The sequence below is a fragment of a genome (genome assembly GCF_019968985.1).
Source record: "MAG: Porospora cf. gigantea B chromosome Unknown PgB_NODE_630_length_13438_cov_127.194, whole genome shotgun sequence".
NCBI lineage: Eukaryota > Apicomplexa > Conoidasida > Eugregarinorida > Porosporidae > Porospora > Porospora cf. gigantea B.
In genome coordinates this window covers 1-13438 of record NW_027179164.1, presented here as the reverse complement: position 1 = coordinate 13438, position 13438 = coordinate 1, and the positions used below count along the sequence as shown (strand labels likewise).

Below are 13438 nucleotides of genomic sequence, written 5' to 3'. Positions count from 1 at the left end.
GTCCTTGCCCTTTCAAGGGTCTGGATGTACTTCGCGTGCCAATGTGCCGCATCTGTCTGACGGCGAACTGTTGCTTTGTACTGCAAGACCAAAAGATCGTCATTTATGAGTTAAATGACGCGTCACTTTCTACCATTGACGCTGGAAGACGACTAACCTGTATCGCACCGTCAGACCATGACAGAGGAGTCGTCGTGGGCTGCCATGATGGTGGGTCATCAGCATGATCAGTGCTCACGTGTTCCAGGCAGCGTACTCTTCCTGCGGGAGTCGGGGGACTTCACTTTTGACGAACCCATAGCGGTAGACGACTGCCCTCTGACCGAAATACGACTGGTGCACTGCGCAGAGCGCAGCCAGCTCTATCTGTGCTTCAATGAGGACCGTGATTGTTCGGTAGTGCATATGGTGGACGGCTCGCCTGTGATCACCGAGATGCCCTCTCTGCCACCGCACGACTTACTCTTCTTCTACGCAACGCTCGCCAGCCCTGATGGCTGGACTCTGCGTACGCTGCTGCTGCAGGGCACGTCCCTAGGCTTCATAGCGGAGGCGAAACTAGTCTACGGCTCAGACGTGCAGGTATCTGTGCTTCGTCGCGGATCGCTAGCCGTTCTAAAGCACCACGGTGTTACTCGACTTCTGGCCGCCTCACTTCACGGGCCGACGGTTGTATTGCTGTGTGAGATAGGCACCCGTGTCTCCGCGTTCTCCCTGCGGTTGGCCAACATGGCCGTCATAACCAACTGCCGTACGATACCGCTGCTGTCCGCGGAACTCGCGCACCACACCAATGAGGACGCACTCTTTTGCGTTGGCCGAGGGACGCTGTATCGATTGGCGGTACCCACGTTGGAGGTGGAGGAGACTGCGCTGCCGGTTCAAATGCAGGTGGCGTTCTGTGCTGGCAGCCGCCTCTCGCTGGTAGGTGAGCGCGGCGTTCTAGTCGGGAGGTCGCTGTCGGACTCGGCGCTGTCGAGTCCCTCGACTCCTTCGATGAGCAAGACACTCAAGCTGCAAATGCTCGTGGAGAGCTCCCGACTGTCTTGGGCGAGCAGCGCAGACGCCTTCCTAAGCTTGATGTCCGACATGCTGGACGAGACCTCCAACCGCTCGTTTTTGGTAGCCCAGGCCGCCATGGTGCACTTGACGACGTTGTCGGAGACGCGAACTCTGCTCTCGGATCTGTACAGGCTGGTCGAGTTCTCCGGCACGCCTGACGAGACTAACAAGGCGCTGCAGTGTTTGACCGGCCTCTCCTGTCGATTGGCGTTGCACTCTAGGGGGGACCAGGAGTGGACCCCGACCGAGTGGCTGAAGACTGCACGAACGACACCTGACAAGCTCTGCATGGGCTGCCTTCCTCTGGGCGATCTCGAGGGCGCGGCTATGATGCTCCCTCTGGCCTCCGTGTCCGACTGGGATGTGAAGTCTGTTCTCGACGCTGTGCCGCTGGTTCTGTCCGAGCCCACCTTCCGAAGCCTCCCTACATGGGTTCGGCATGCGATTATACCGCGGCTCCAGGACAGGCAGTTGCCCGGGCTCTGCTCGTGGCTGTTCGATCGTGCGTTATGCCTGCACCTCAATTATGGCCACTCAGAGCCTGCTCTGCTGTTCTTGAGCTGCGTTTTCGACGGGCCGACGTTGATTATCGGCGACAGGCTCTCAACCCTACTGAACGCCGCACCAGTCCAAGTCGCCGGCAGGCCCTACCGAGGCGCCTCTGCCAGCCGTCTTCCGCAGCGGAGCGTCGCCGTTGCGTCGCTTTGTGCGGGATGTGCTCCGCAGGCCTCGTTCACGTTCGTACTTGGGCAAGTACCGTGTGTAAACCGAGTCAAACGCCTGCACGGTCTGTTGGTGGCGGAGCTGTTTCTCAGTCGGTTCGGTTTTGGGGGCGCTCTTGAAAAGGTGGTGGGGTGTCACGGTGACACCGACGTGCAACTGTACATCGAGAGGACCCTTCTGGCAACAGTGGAGGGCGTACCTTCAAACAGTCGACTGGAGGCCGAGATGACGTCCAGCATTCAATCTCTGTGCGAAATTCTTGACGTCGACATTGACGTTATAGCCTGTCGGCACGCAGAGAATCTCATATTCAGGCTGTCTCTCGCGAATGTGCCGAACGTGGAGGTTGAGAGGAGGGCGATGCTCATGATTCGACTGATTTCGGATGCTATGATGCGGTTTCAAGTCCTCAAGAAGTACCTGTCTGTCTCCTTCGTGGGCCTCTCCGAATCATCAGGCTTGACCAGCTTCTTGGAACTTGTCAGGACCTGGGGTTTAACCTCTGCGCAGAAGGCTGAATTCTCCAATCTCCTTCTCCGGCGGGACATGAATCGCATTCTGGGACGTTACAGTGTAGTGGCTCCAGGTTCTATCGTTTCACATCGCGTCCGGGTGCGACGTCTAATGCGTTACATCGTCTACGCCGGCACCGTGGAGGACTCCTCTGGCGGTGGGGTCTCTGGGTGGCAGGATCTGCTGGCGCTGCTCCCCATGCTCGGCGCTTTCGTGCACTCGGGTGTTCCCTCTGTGGGGTATTGTCTGCGAGAGCGACTGGTGAGCACTTGCAATCTGCAAAGCATAGTGAAGCTCACGGAGCGGCGGCTGGCGGCCGCCTGTGTTCCAACGACAGTGCGACGAGGTTCCTGGGTCGACGTTGTCAAGGACAGCGACTGGCTAGCGGCTATCGACTGCACACTGCGGCCTGTCCTGGACTGCGCCTTCCTCTGGGCCAGCGGACGCGCCGGCGTGGCGGAGTTCCTCCAGCACTGTCGACTCGTCATGAACGCGCAGGCGTCTCCTGCTCCAGATATATCTAGCCAAACGGAGGTCTTCATACTGGTGCATGTAGCCCTGAGGGTGTTGGGGTGCATGTTAAGTGCTGCGCAGCCTGACCCAGTCATCAACCAGGAAACCTACACGGCTTGGAGGCAGCTTGGACAGGCACTCATTCAATTCGGGCTGATCCTGCCTGTATCCGTGGTGGAGAAAGCCACCATGTGCTTGTCAGATCCGTGTCCTGTGGACCGCCGCGCCCTTTTCGAGTCTTACGCCCAGGAGTTGATAGGCGTCGTCATTACCGAGCTGGTAGAACTGAGGCGATTCGGTCCGACACTGCCCCGTCTGCACCGCCTAGCACACCTGATGCGGGCGCCTCCTGGCCATGTCAGTCAAGCGCTTCTATCGGAAGGCATCAGCCGAGGTACTGACGTGCACCAGTACCTGCATCTCTTGTCTGCCAATACGGTCCCCAACGCCGACCAGTGTCTGGAGTATCTGGTGATGGTCTCTGACATGCTCCTACAGTTCGAGAAGTCGCTCACCCACCACACCAAGGCATGCCACCTTCTTGGGGCCATGGTCGCGGCGCTGGACTCCGTCTGCGATTGCTTGGAGCACGTGCCCACAGTTCATCTCGGGCGGACTGTCAAGCTGGCCGCCGATATGGCGGCAGCAGTACAGCTGCTCTTCCTGTCCGAGGATCTCGACATGTTTTCCCATCTGACACAAAGGCTTCCGATGTGTCTGTTAGCCAGGTCGTTCGCTGAGGGCGAGCCGGACTCCGGCGATGCAGGTCCTTCGCTGTCCTGGATAAAATCAGTGCTGTTCGAGCAATCATACAAGGACGTCGCGGCCCTGCTGCCTTCAAAGAAAATCTTCCTGAGTGCTGTACGTGTCACAAGGTTGAAGAACCTAATTCGTTTCGGGGACGCGAACATTTTGTCTCTGGAACCCGGTCGTTGCGCAGATATCGTGGATGACACGCTGCGATCTGACCTCAAGAGCCAGTTCGCAATGCTGAGCGCCAACGATCATCACACGTTCTCCTGTGCGATGGTTCTGAGATATCCCTTACTGTTCGCTGAATCGAGACTGAAGGTGGCCAAGGCCTTTTTCAGGAGGAACTTGCAAGCTGCAGTGGTGGACCCGGTTATAGTCGGTGGGCTGGCTCCCTTGTTGGGCCGTAACGAAGTCTACGGTAGCATCATGAAGAGCCTCGCGGCCACCAATGACAAGGGTGCCGCACCGCTGGCTGGCTTTTCGCAGCTCGGTGTGTACCTCAGTATCCTCTACAAGGACCGTAACGTCATTGAGAAAATGCGCGGATGGCTTAAGTTGACGCATTGGGGGATCGTTCTCACGTCGTTTGGCATCCCTTTTGACCACACGAAATTCTTCGAATCCGCTTGCAACGAGTACCGATCTGACTTGCTTCCCCTTCTTTTCCTCAAATCCAGGTTCGACCTCTCCTTGGCCTTCAGCTTCGCACAAGACACTGGCATCTCCGTTAGCGACGTGTTGATGCAGTGTGTCTCTCTGCAGCTGCAGCTGCGCCCGCTGTGCCCGAGGCTGATCAGTGACGTTACTCCCCTGCTGTGGTCTTTCTCCCCCGCGGTCAGAATCGCTTCGCTCTGGGATATGGCCCTGCCCTCAATTTCGCCCTACGACTATCCGAAGTTGAAATTTGCGCTGAGGTGGCTGCCCAAGCAGTTCGAGCCTGGCCAGGTAGCCACTGCTGTTCTCGGCGTCCTCTGGGACCATGTCCGTGTAACCCCACCCTCCGCTGCCGAGACGCAGTGGGCGACCGCTCGACCCTACTCCCAGGTCGGCAAGGGCCGACAACTGGAGGCCAACGCCGCCTGCGTGAACAAGCTGCCAGCGCTCCTCTTTTGGTCAGGAGATCGGGAGTTGATCTGGAGCGTGTTGGGGCCCGAGCTGACTGAGGTCTCCGCCACCTACCTGCATAGGCTAACGGTTACTGGCCGTGTCTCATGTTTAGAAATCGAGTTGCAACTCTTTTGGAATCTCGTTTGGAGATTTCAGACCACTTATCTCAGTTTACTCTCACTGCCCATCAGCGAGTTGTTACCCGGAGACCTGCAGTACCACGCACGCCAGTTCCAAACAGCGACGTATCTGCTCATAAACGCGCAGTGCGGAGTCGGAGACACGGAGCCCCTGTCAACCCCCCAAATGCTGGACCGAAGCGAGGCCGCCTGCTGCGAGCTGCTTCGCGAGCGCCTGGTCGCCCTCGGCGCTCTCTGTCCCGAGACAGCTGTTGCCGCTGGCTATCTTATGGCGCAAGTAGTGTGCAGGGGAAGCTCTTTGAGCGTGCTGGGTCTGAATGTGGGCTCTTCACTCCTCCAGCATACCGAGAATTTCGATACCAAAGCTGCAGACACGGCTCGTGTCTCTCTGACTTATGGTATACCGCCTTACCTCCCCCGCGAAGCTTCTCGTCTGCAGTCCTTTTCCCAGCCCAAAACTCGAGTGCTGAGGGATGACGTGTGTGCTGACCTTCGGAGCCACAAGATCGAGGCGCTTCTCCGCGTGTTCGGCTTGCAGTGTATGCTGCCGCTGGCCTTAGCGGAACCTACACTGGCGGCGCTGGCAGTCTGCTATCACGCACCGCCCATCTGCCTGTTCTGCACTCCTTTCCTACTTTCCAAGCCGGAGCACCGTCTTGTCGCGAAGACGCTGACGCCGACCACGCTAACTCGCGTGCTGGATGGGGTGGGCACACTGGGAGGGGTGGAGGACGTCAAAAAGATGAAGGAGACGCTGCTACGTTATGTCATGGAGGGCGACTCTCCGGTGGAAGTCTACAGATCTCGCGCACTCAGAGGTTCAGTTCGCAAAAGGGATGACATGGAGCGTATTTTCAGTGACATCTCCGAGCAGATGGAAGTCAAGCTTGTCCAGCCAGTGTTCAATGGAAAGTCGCTGACTCCAGGCGTCCTGACTTGGCACGCCAGTGATGGCTTGGCTTTTAACTGTATGAGGATCCTCAGAGCGGCGATGCTGGCAAAAGGCCTGCCAAAGGGACTAAGCAAGCTTCTAGTGGGCGCGTTCCGAGAAGGAAGTCAACCAAAACACAAGACGCAATCATTTTCTACTGTTTTTTGCGCTGCACCCACGGAAGACATCTCCGTTATCTACCGCAACGACGTTGAGGATTTGAAGCAGATCTGGAGGCACTACGTATATGTCCAGGAACTTCAACGTCGCGGAATGCCCCACGACTTTCAAAAGTTTTTCTCCACCAACAAAGCGGCTCTGGTCCGCGCTCTATGGCGGCAACTGATGGTCGACAAGGCGTCCTCCAAAGGTCAAGCGTGGGTGTTGGAGATCGTAGGGACCATGATACTGGACTTTGGTATGCGGGACTGGGAACAAGCTATTCGCGTGCTGGAGCAGACCTCAGACTGTCTGAGGCAGTACTTGATTACGTTGCAGCTGCTTCCAGCCTCCGGCGAGTCTGGGTGTCGCTGGCAGTGTCCGCAGCCTAGCGAGATGTGCTCACTTTTGGCGGTCACTGTGGATCTAGTAACGCACACGCCGCAGTTTGCTGGCCCGCTGTCTCCCAGCAGCGTGAAGCAGATGCTGGTCCACGTCGTGGCCATCATCATGCTCTCCATTCAGGCTGCAGTCGGCCCAGGGAACCACTCTGTACGACCTGTACTTGTTGGGGTTCCATCACTCGTGGCTGCCTGCTTGTGCCTGGGGGAGTCTGATGTGTGGAACGAGGTCTTCGTGGGGATGTTGGGCCTTTTCCAGTGCGTTGGGGACATGGAGGCAACGCAGCCGACTGGGTTGAGAGATATCTTCGATGCAGAAGCCTCCGCCCTCTGTCTTGATGTCGCTGATCTCACCAGCGATATATTGCTGGCAAGAGAGATACTATTATTAGCTGGTGTCCTGCGAAGGTCAGTGGATCTGAGCAGTCTACTTGCCCGATGGAATGTTGAGGGAGCCAGAGGCTTAAGTCTCAAGGTGATGCTTGAGATGGAGATTGGAGACCTGACGGAGACCAGCCTGCTGACATTGGCGGAGAGTGAATCCCTGTTTCGTCATCCTCTGTGGTGGGCCAGCCTCCCTACACGTCGAGATTTGAAGACGGCTATTACCAGGCGTGTATTAGCCCTTGAGAACGATACCTGCTTGTCTCTACGATTCTGCTGCTATTTCGACGACAGTGGCAAGGGCCACCTGCTCACTCTCTTCCTTACTGCGGCAGGCTTGACTGGGGAAGCGCTAAGGGCACACCTGGCTGGAAATGAGGAGTGCTTGACGGCGGATCAACAAAGAGCTCTCAAAGAGACGCAACACGCGCTACTATCGCTGATGGACGACCCTGTCTGTCGCCCTGTGGTTCGCAGCTTGTGGTCGGCGATGAAACCCCCCCTTGTGTAACCTGATGAGTGTTGAATCTGAAGTGTACGTACCAGTCAAATCACCAGTTCTTCGTCCGTCTGAGGGGTGGCGGCTCAATGCTTTCCTGGTGGTTTCGGTTCATTAGACGTAGGGGGTCGTGAGGGCTCGCGAGCAAGGCTTGTGTGATCTCTTCCTCACGGCAGAAGGGATCAGCCATAGCTGCTGTCCCGCTCCACGGGTACTGTTGCCACTCAGGGTGGTTGGTACGAATGCAGTGGGTAATGGCATGGTTGATGATGGCGAAGAATATGTTGTCGAACTGCTCAGTCCAGTCGTACCGTATCCGTCGGCCCTCCTCATCTTGCATCGTCCACACACTGTCAAGTCTGTCTCGGTCCTCTTTAATATTCAACAGCATCATCCTCTTTGAGCGTCTGTTTGCGAATGAGGAGCTAGAGTGAAGCATACTCGGCGCCAAAGACAGATGACTCGCGTGCCGCGACGGAAAGCCGTCTGTGCCCTCACCTGGCGCCATGAGCTGCTGGAAGGCCCTAGAGTCCACCGCGCCAGCGATTGGTAGGCCAGTGAGCTTGCTCAGCTGCACGTCACCCCTCTTGATTCGCAACCGCAGACCTTCAGCACCTTCACTGCCGCCCTCTTGGGACATAAAAAAGTTTCGCGCTCGTTGTTCCTCGTCGTCTAATGGCTCCGAGATTTCGTCTGTCTGTCCATCAACGTCGTGACCGATAGTTCGTGTTCGATGCAACGCAGGAAAACTTTGGTCCGTGACAGTAGACGGAGGAACCGGACTTGTCCAGGAGTTGAACCTACTCTCCGCCTTAAAAGATGTTGTCCGCGAATCAGAGGAGTGCTTGAAGACAATGTCCTCACTGGGTTGTGTGAGGGGTGCACGTAAGTCATCTGTCGCGAAGGAGTCTTCGTGACGGCCAGAGTCCGAAACTGATTCCTCACTCTCCGACTCCGACTCCGCAAATGACACCTTCGTAGTGGGGAACCGCTCCGTGGTGGCCAGGTCCAGCGCGCTGGTAGTCATTAGGGGAGCTTTCGCAATACTATTCGAAGACATGGCAAACGTGCGACGAATGGAGTCCTGAATCAGCAGTTCCAGAATTGAGGGTTGGCTCTCCTTCGTTCTCGCAGCGATGGATGCGATCTGATGAAGGTTTAAATGCATCATCGCACAGCGCTTGACCAACCGACAGCATACTCGGTATGTTCTAAAACATGCACTTCTTAAGTCGAAGTGCTTTGAGAGGATTTCGACGTCCCTGTCAGGGTTCATCGCCGCAATGACTTTGAGCTCCTTGGATCCGAAGGGCATTTTGGCCTGAGGCCAGTGGAACCAAACCCAGTCGAAAGTAGTGACGTCCAGTGAATCAGGAAATGTCAAGCCGTGGTCTATCGGGTATAGCACCATACTCGCAAGAGTACCCTTGGGTCCTATCATGTCCGCCTCCTCCTGTAGGATTTCGTCCTCAAGGCGCTTCTTCTCCGCTTCCACCGTGCGAGTGCGTTTGTGCGGCGGCACCCAACGGTTGGCGACGTTACGTCGGACGTAAGGAGCCACCAGGAGGTTTCCGTCGTTGCGGTCAAGGTTCATCACGCATACGTCGAACAGACCTGGAAACAGATGAGAATGAACAGTTAAGAATAAATACGAGACAATAAATCATCAACCTAACAATAAATCATCACCTGTTCGTTGGACATGGCACACCGAGAACTGTGACGAGGAGTAGTCACTTGCGCAATCTGCTGCCGGCACCAACTCTTGCAGAGAGCCCTGCTTCCAGTACCGTCCGCTGCCCAAGTCCTCTGATGTAGTGTGGTGCAGCTCTGTGGGCGACGAGGCGAATGATTTCACGAGAGAGGTCATTTTAGGCTGCAGAACCGTTAAGGAACGTAATAATTAGATTCGCATACATCGATGTCCTGATTGTAGCAGTAGGACGGGTGGTAGCATTCGACTGAGCATGTTGCCGGCACGCGAAAGAGCCCGCCATACCTCTGGTCGATCCAGTAGCAGATGTGCTCACGCACGAACCCCTCTCCAGATAAAACGCCCGTCCGAAACCCTTGCTGACCTAGCTGGCCCAGCAAGGCCCGAGGGTTGTTCGGAGAGAAGGGCTCCTCGTCCTGCGGCTTGAAGATGGCGACTTGGTTGCCGCGAGGCCCCATCATTCTGTAGGACCCGGAAGTGCCCTCTATCGCTAGCCGTGGGACCAGTCCCTTGAGCATGCCGAGGCTCACCTCGTGCAACACCTGCTTCATGCGAGGGCAAGGAGGCAGTCCAACTGCGCGAATGCCAGCCTCGGTGACTGTATCCTTGAGTTCCCACACAAAGAGGATGAAGCCGTCTCGATCGTTAAAGCTAGCCAAGGTTCGTTTGTTCGCGACTTCGATTCCTTTGAAGGAGACCTTGATGTTATTAGGGTGGCAGGCCGTCAGTTGAAGCGTTTTTATCAGTAGACGTTTCACGATTTCAACGCTTGAAAACAGAAAGCTCGTCACCACAGTCGTAGTCCTCGTAGTAGCGTGCATGCAGAGCACTGGGATCTCGTCTGGTCGCAACCCGTCTGACGAGTCAAGCCGCACGAAATGAGCAGCCGGCATCGACAGCGCTGCTCTCAAGCCCGGTACCATTCCATATTTGCAATAAAAACAAGAGAGGTAGAATCGTGTGCTAAGCAGCGTGTTGCAGTGCCTTCTCCGTTACCAGCGTCGCTTCATTTGATGCACTTACAGCTGCGACAAGATTTTCGATGTTTGAATCTCCAGCCTTTGATGTGTGAGGAACGTTGTCAACGGGCACTTCACGAAGTGACCTGTCATCAGCCACAAGGGCACAGAGGTGCCCGCGCAGTGATCACTAAAGGGTCATTATCGCCATGGGCAAGCTCAGCAAGGACCGACGCGACTTATACTACAGATTGGCCAAGGAGGAAGGCTACCGAGCCCGGAGTGCCTACAAACTCCTGCAGATACATGAGAACATCGGTCTCTTTGATGGCGTCGAGCGTATAGTCGACTTGTGTGCCGCGCCAGGCAGCTGGTCTCAGGTCTGCCGGCACATCAAACCCGACGCTAAGGTGGTGGCCGTGGACCTGCAGGAGATGGCCCCCATAGCAGGCGTGCACATCCTCCAAGGTGACATCACGGACCAAAAGACGGCCCTGAATATTCTCTCTGTGTTCGAGGGTCATCTATGCGACATGATCATCTGCGACGGCGCGCCTGACGTGACTGGCCTGCATGACATCGATGAATTCGTGCAGTCACAGTTGTTGCTGGCAGCATTGAGAATATGTACGCTCTTGTTACGCCGTGGAGGTTCTTTCGTCGCTAAGATTTTCCGCGGAGAGAGCGTTTCTGTTCTCTATCAGCAGTGTCGAGTCTTCTTCGACACTGTGACATGTATGAAGCCAGCCAGTTCCCGTGTGTCCTCATTTGAGGCTTTTGTGGTTTGCAGAGGCTTTAACCCCCCCGCTGAACTGACCCGAGATCACAAGTCGAAGCAGACGGCCTTTGCAAGTGAGCAGTTCATAAATCTAACATGCAGAATTCTTGGCTGTTGATGAGATAGAAGAACACCTGCTGGATACCTCTCTGCCGACGCCAGAAGACGCTGAGGATGAACGCGACCTGATCCTCGGAGCCGGAACTGCGGCGAAGGCGAGGGCCGCAGGCAGCCTTCCCGCCAACACCAAGAGCAGTACACCCTGGTCGGTAGAGCAAGTCGTGCCGTACTGCGTCTGCGGGGACATCAACTCCATGGACAGCGACGCCAACTACTTTGTGGAGGCAAGTGCGGAGTTCAAACCACCAGTGCAGCCTCCCGTGTGTGCGCCTTACACACGAGCGATAAACGCGAAGAGGAACAACCTCGAGGTCGCCACGTGGCTAGCTAGCCGCCCTGGCCGCCAGTCTCGTGGGCTGAGGACTCCTGCCGGCGGGTCAGCTCTCCTCGAAGAAACTGCCGGAAGCTGAGAAGGTCGAAGCCGTAGTTGAAGTTGTCCTGTGTTGTGTCGGAAAGCGGACAGCTGTACTCCCCAGTTTGCCAGTATAGCATAGGAAGGGAACTTTGGTCTTCGTCGATACGGGTGAAATCCTTGGAACTTACATGCTCTCTGTCGCTGAAGAGAATCAACTTCACAGGGGCGCTTGCATCAGTTTCAGCCTCTGGCATCAGATATAATTTGCGATTTACAGTTCGAGGGCCTTTAAGTGACAATTGTTACACATTAGACGAAGTTTCTCGAGAGGGGAATGCAGGATCTTGGCTTTGGCGTCGAGCCACGAGGCGGGATGCTACTCGTTGTCGTCGACTGGATGTGTGCGCCTGGAGCACGATTCACCAAAAGAATATAATGCCAAAACAAATAATAATTATTGTAAATAATACTTGACAGAAATGAACTCACATCATCAGCTACCGCTGCGAGGCTGGTCAAATCCGAAGACGATGGCACGTTGAGCAGGTTGGCTCTGAGTTCCTCTCCATAAAAGGAGTCCGGCGCCACCGCCAGACTGAAGTAGAACTGCGAACGGAGGGCCTGCCCCGTGGAAGCCAACTGCCTGCAATCCGTCGCTGGCAAGTGGGCAATGCGTAGATGGAACGTGTTGTTGAACCACGCTTTGGGTGAGTCATCTGTGCTTTCCTCCGTAACTGAAAATAGAGCTAGCCCCAATATGAGGACTGCCTGCATGAGACTCCCCAGAGTTCTCTCACAACGCCGACAATATCTTGCATCTTTACAGTCTCCTTAGCTGCATCCCCCATAACCCATGACTGACTGAACGCCCAAGTAGATATGGGCACCCGTAGCGTCAGCACGAGCGAGACTACAGTTGTCCCGCAGAACTTCAACGCGACCAGTGAGGCCAAGTTGTAGAGCATGTTGACCAGCATGTAAATGCTCACCACAAAGAACGCGCCGGCGCAGTCATCGCAAGGCTTCAGTCCGTCTGGGCCGCACTGGAACTTGTTACCCGCTTTATTTAATATATTGAGATACTAATATAATCAGTTACATTCCTAACAATACTGTTGGTTCCATACAGGTAGCACTGTAGTCCCCAACTTAGTGACATGGGAATGTCACGAATATCGATTGCTTGGGCCCCCAGTATGGGGAGCGACTGGAGCGGCAGAAGGAAGAGTGCAATTTGTATTTGGTACAAGGCCACGAAGAAGGACACGAAGTAAACATCCATGGGATAGCGAGTGAATGCGATTTCCTGCAGTCAACGATTTACAAGAGAGATCATAACAAGACAGTAATGGGAATAAATATGACTGGAAGAATAATCGCTTACCTTGTACAAATTGGAAAAAGTGGCTGGTACCACTGACAGCAAAAAGACGACGATAAAGACCAGACGACCACTGGTTTCTGAGTGCTGAAGAGAAATCTTGGAGATGGACACTCCGAGTAGAACGATCACGGCGCCTGCGATCTGATTGAAGGAGTATCGGACTCGCAGGCAGATGAACGTAAGCAGCATAGAAATAGGAACGCTAGTCTGGCCCAAGATGACCTGGGTAGATCCGGGGGTGTAGGTGCCGCCGATGAGCATGAGGGCGGAGGACAAGGCGTCAATCAGCGCCATCACCACGAACTTCCTTTGTGGGAAACGCCGCAACGCGGCGGGGTAGCCTGCCCAATTATAGGCCACAATTAGCCCGAAGAAGGGCACGTAGACACTGGAAGTCAAAAGATTCAAGAAAAGCGAATAGTTCGGCATCACCGACGTGATCTTCTTGAAATAGAGCTGATTCAGAACACTGGCCGCCAGTAGCGCGACTGCGCTGCCTGACACGAGCACGGACTCCGACCTCATTTGCTGATTTGATGCTTTGATAACGTTCTGTGACTTAATCTTGTGAGTCCGTGGATGCGGTAGTCTAGTATTCCGTATGTGGCTTACGTCCACCAAGCGACCAAGACGCGTTTTTCTGCATGCACGGACCGCCACATCAGCCTGATGCGACCTGCGTGAAGTTTTCAAGACTTACAAAGGTTCCCAGTCACAATACCTGAAATGCTGATAAACACAGAAGAGAAGCGTCTTCTTAATCGTTTGTGGAATGCATCGTCATTAGCAGCTGGCAATATACTTAAGTGGCAAACAAATGGTCACTGAAACTACAGCTTGTGCCCGATGCGGAAGTTCTCTCCTGCGAACACAGCCTTGTCACCGAGCGCCTCCTCAATACGCATAAGCTGATTGTACTTCGCCAGACGCTCAGAGCGGCAGG

At 55.2% G+C, this 13438-nt stretch overlaps 5 protein-coding genes across 7 annotated transcripts; 2 read left to right on the top strand and 3 right to left on the bottom strand.

Annotated features, from left to right (window-relative positions):
* Positions 1–177: 177 nt before the first annotated feature.
* Positions 178–7197, top strand: KVP17_000679 (uncharacterized protein; the record flags this gene model as incomplete). The annotated part of the gene is made up of 1 exon (XM_068515406.1): positions 178–7197. One exon carries the CDS (start codon positions 178–180, stop codon positions 7195–7197), a length of 7020 nt encoding a protein of 2339 aa, XP_068372687.1.
* A 40-nt stretch (positions 7198–7237) lies between these two features.
* On the bottom strand, positions 7238–9055 carry KVP17_000677 (uncharacterized protein; the record flags this gene model as incomplete). 2 transcript variants are annotated; one of them, XM_068515403.1, is made up of 2 exons in its annotated part: positions 7238–8799; positions 8875–9055. In XM_068515403.1, 2 exons carry the CDS (start codon positions 9053–9055, stop codon positions 7238–7240), a joined length of 1743 nt encoding a protein of 580 aa, XP_068372684.1. The 2 variants fall into 2 exon arrangements, with proteins under 2 accessions (XP_068372684.1, XP_068372685.1); XM_068515404.1 differs by lacking the exon at positions 8875–9055 and having other exon boundaries at positions 7238–8779.
* Positions 9056–9072: 17 nt separating this feature from the next.
* Positions 9073–9822, bottom strand: KVP17_000678 (uncharacterized protein; the record flags this gene model as incomplete). The annotated part of the gene is made up of 1 exon (XM_068515405.1): positions 9073–9822. One exon carries the CDS (start codon positions 9820–9822, stop codon positions 9073–9075), a length of 750 nt encoding a protein of 249 aa, XP_068372686.1.
* A 245-nt stretch (positions 9823–10067) lies between these two features.
* KVP17_000676 (uncharacterized protein) lies at positions 10068–11166 on the top strand (the record flags this gene model as incomplete). The annotated part of the gene is made up of 2 exons (XM_068515402.1): positions 10068–10710; positions 10739–11166. 2 exons carry the CDS (start codon positions 10068–10070, stop codon positions 11164–11166), a joined length of 1071 nt encoding a protein of 356 aa, XP_068372683.1.
* Positions 11167–11413: 247 nt separating this feature from the next.
* On the bottom strand, positions 11414–13020 carry KVP17_000675 (uncharacterized protein; the record flags this gene model as incomplete). 2 transcript variants are annotated; one of them, XM_068515400.1, is made up of 5 exons in its annotated part: positions 11414–11518; positions 11601–11879; positions 11909–12154; positions 12211–12417; positions 12496–13020. In XM_068515400.1, the coding sequence occupies 5 exons, from the start codon at positions 13018–13020 to the stop codon at positions 11414–11416; spliced, it is 1362 nt and encodes a 453-aa protein (XP_068372681.1). The 2 variants fall into 2 exon arrangements, with proteins under 2 accessions (XP_068372681.1, XP_068372682.1); XM_068515401.1 differs by having other exon boundaries at positions 11421–11879.
* Positions 13021–13438: the final 418 nt, after the last annotated feature.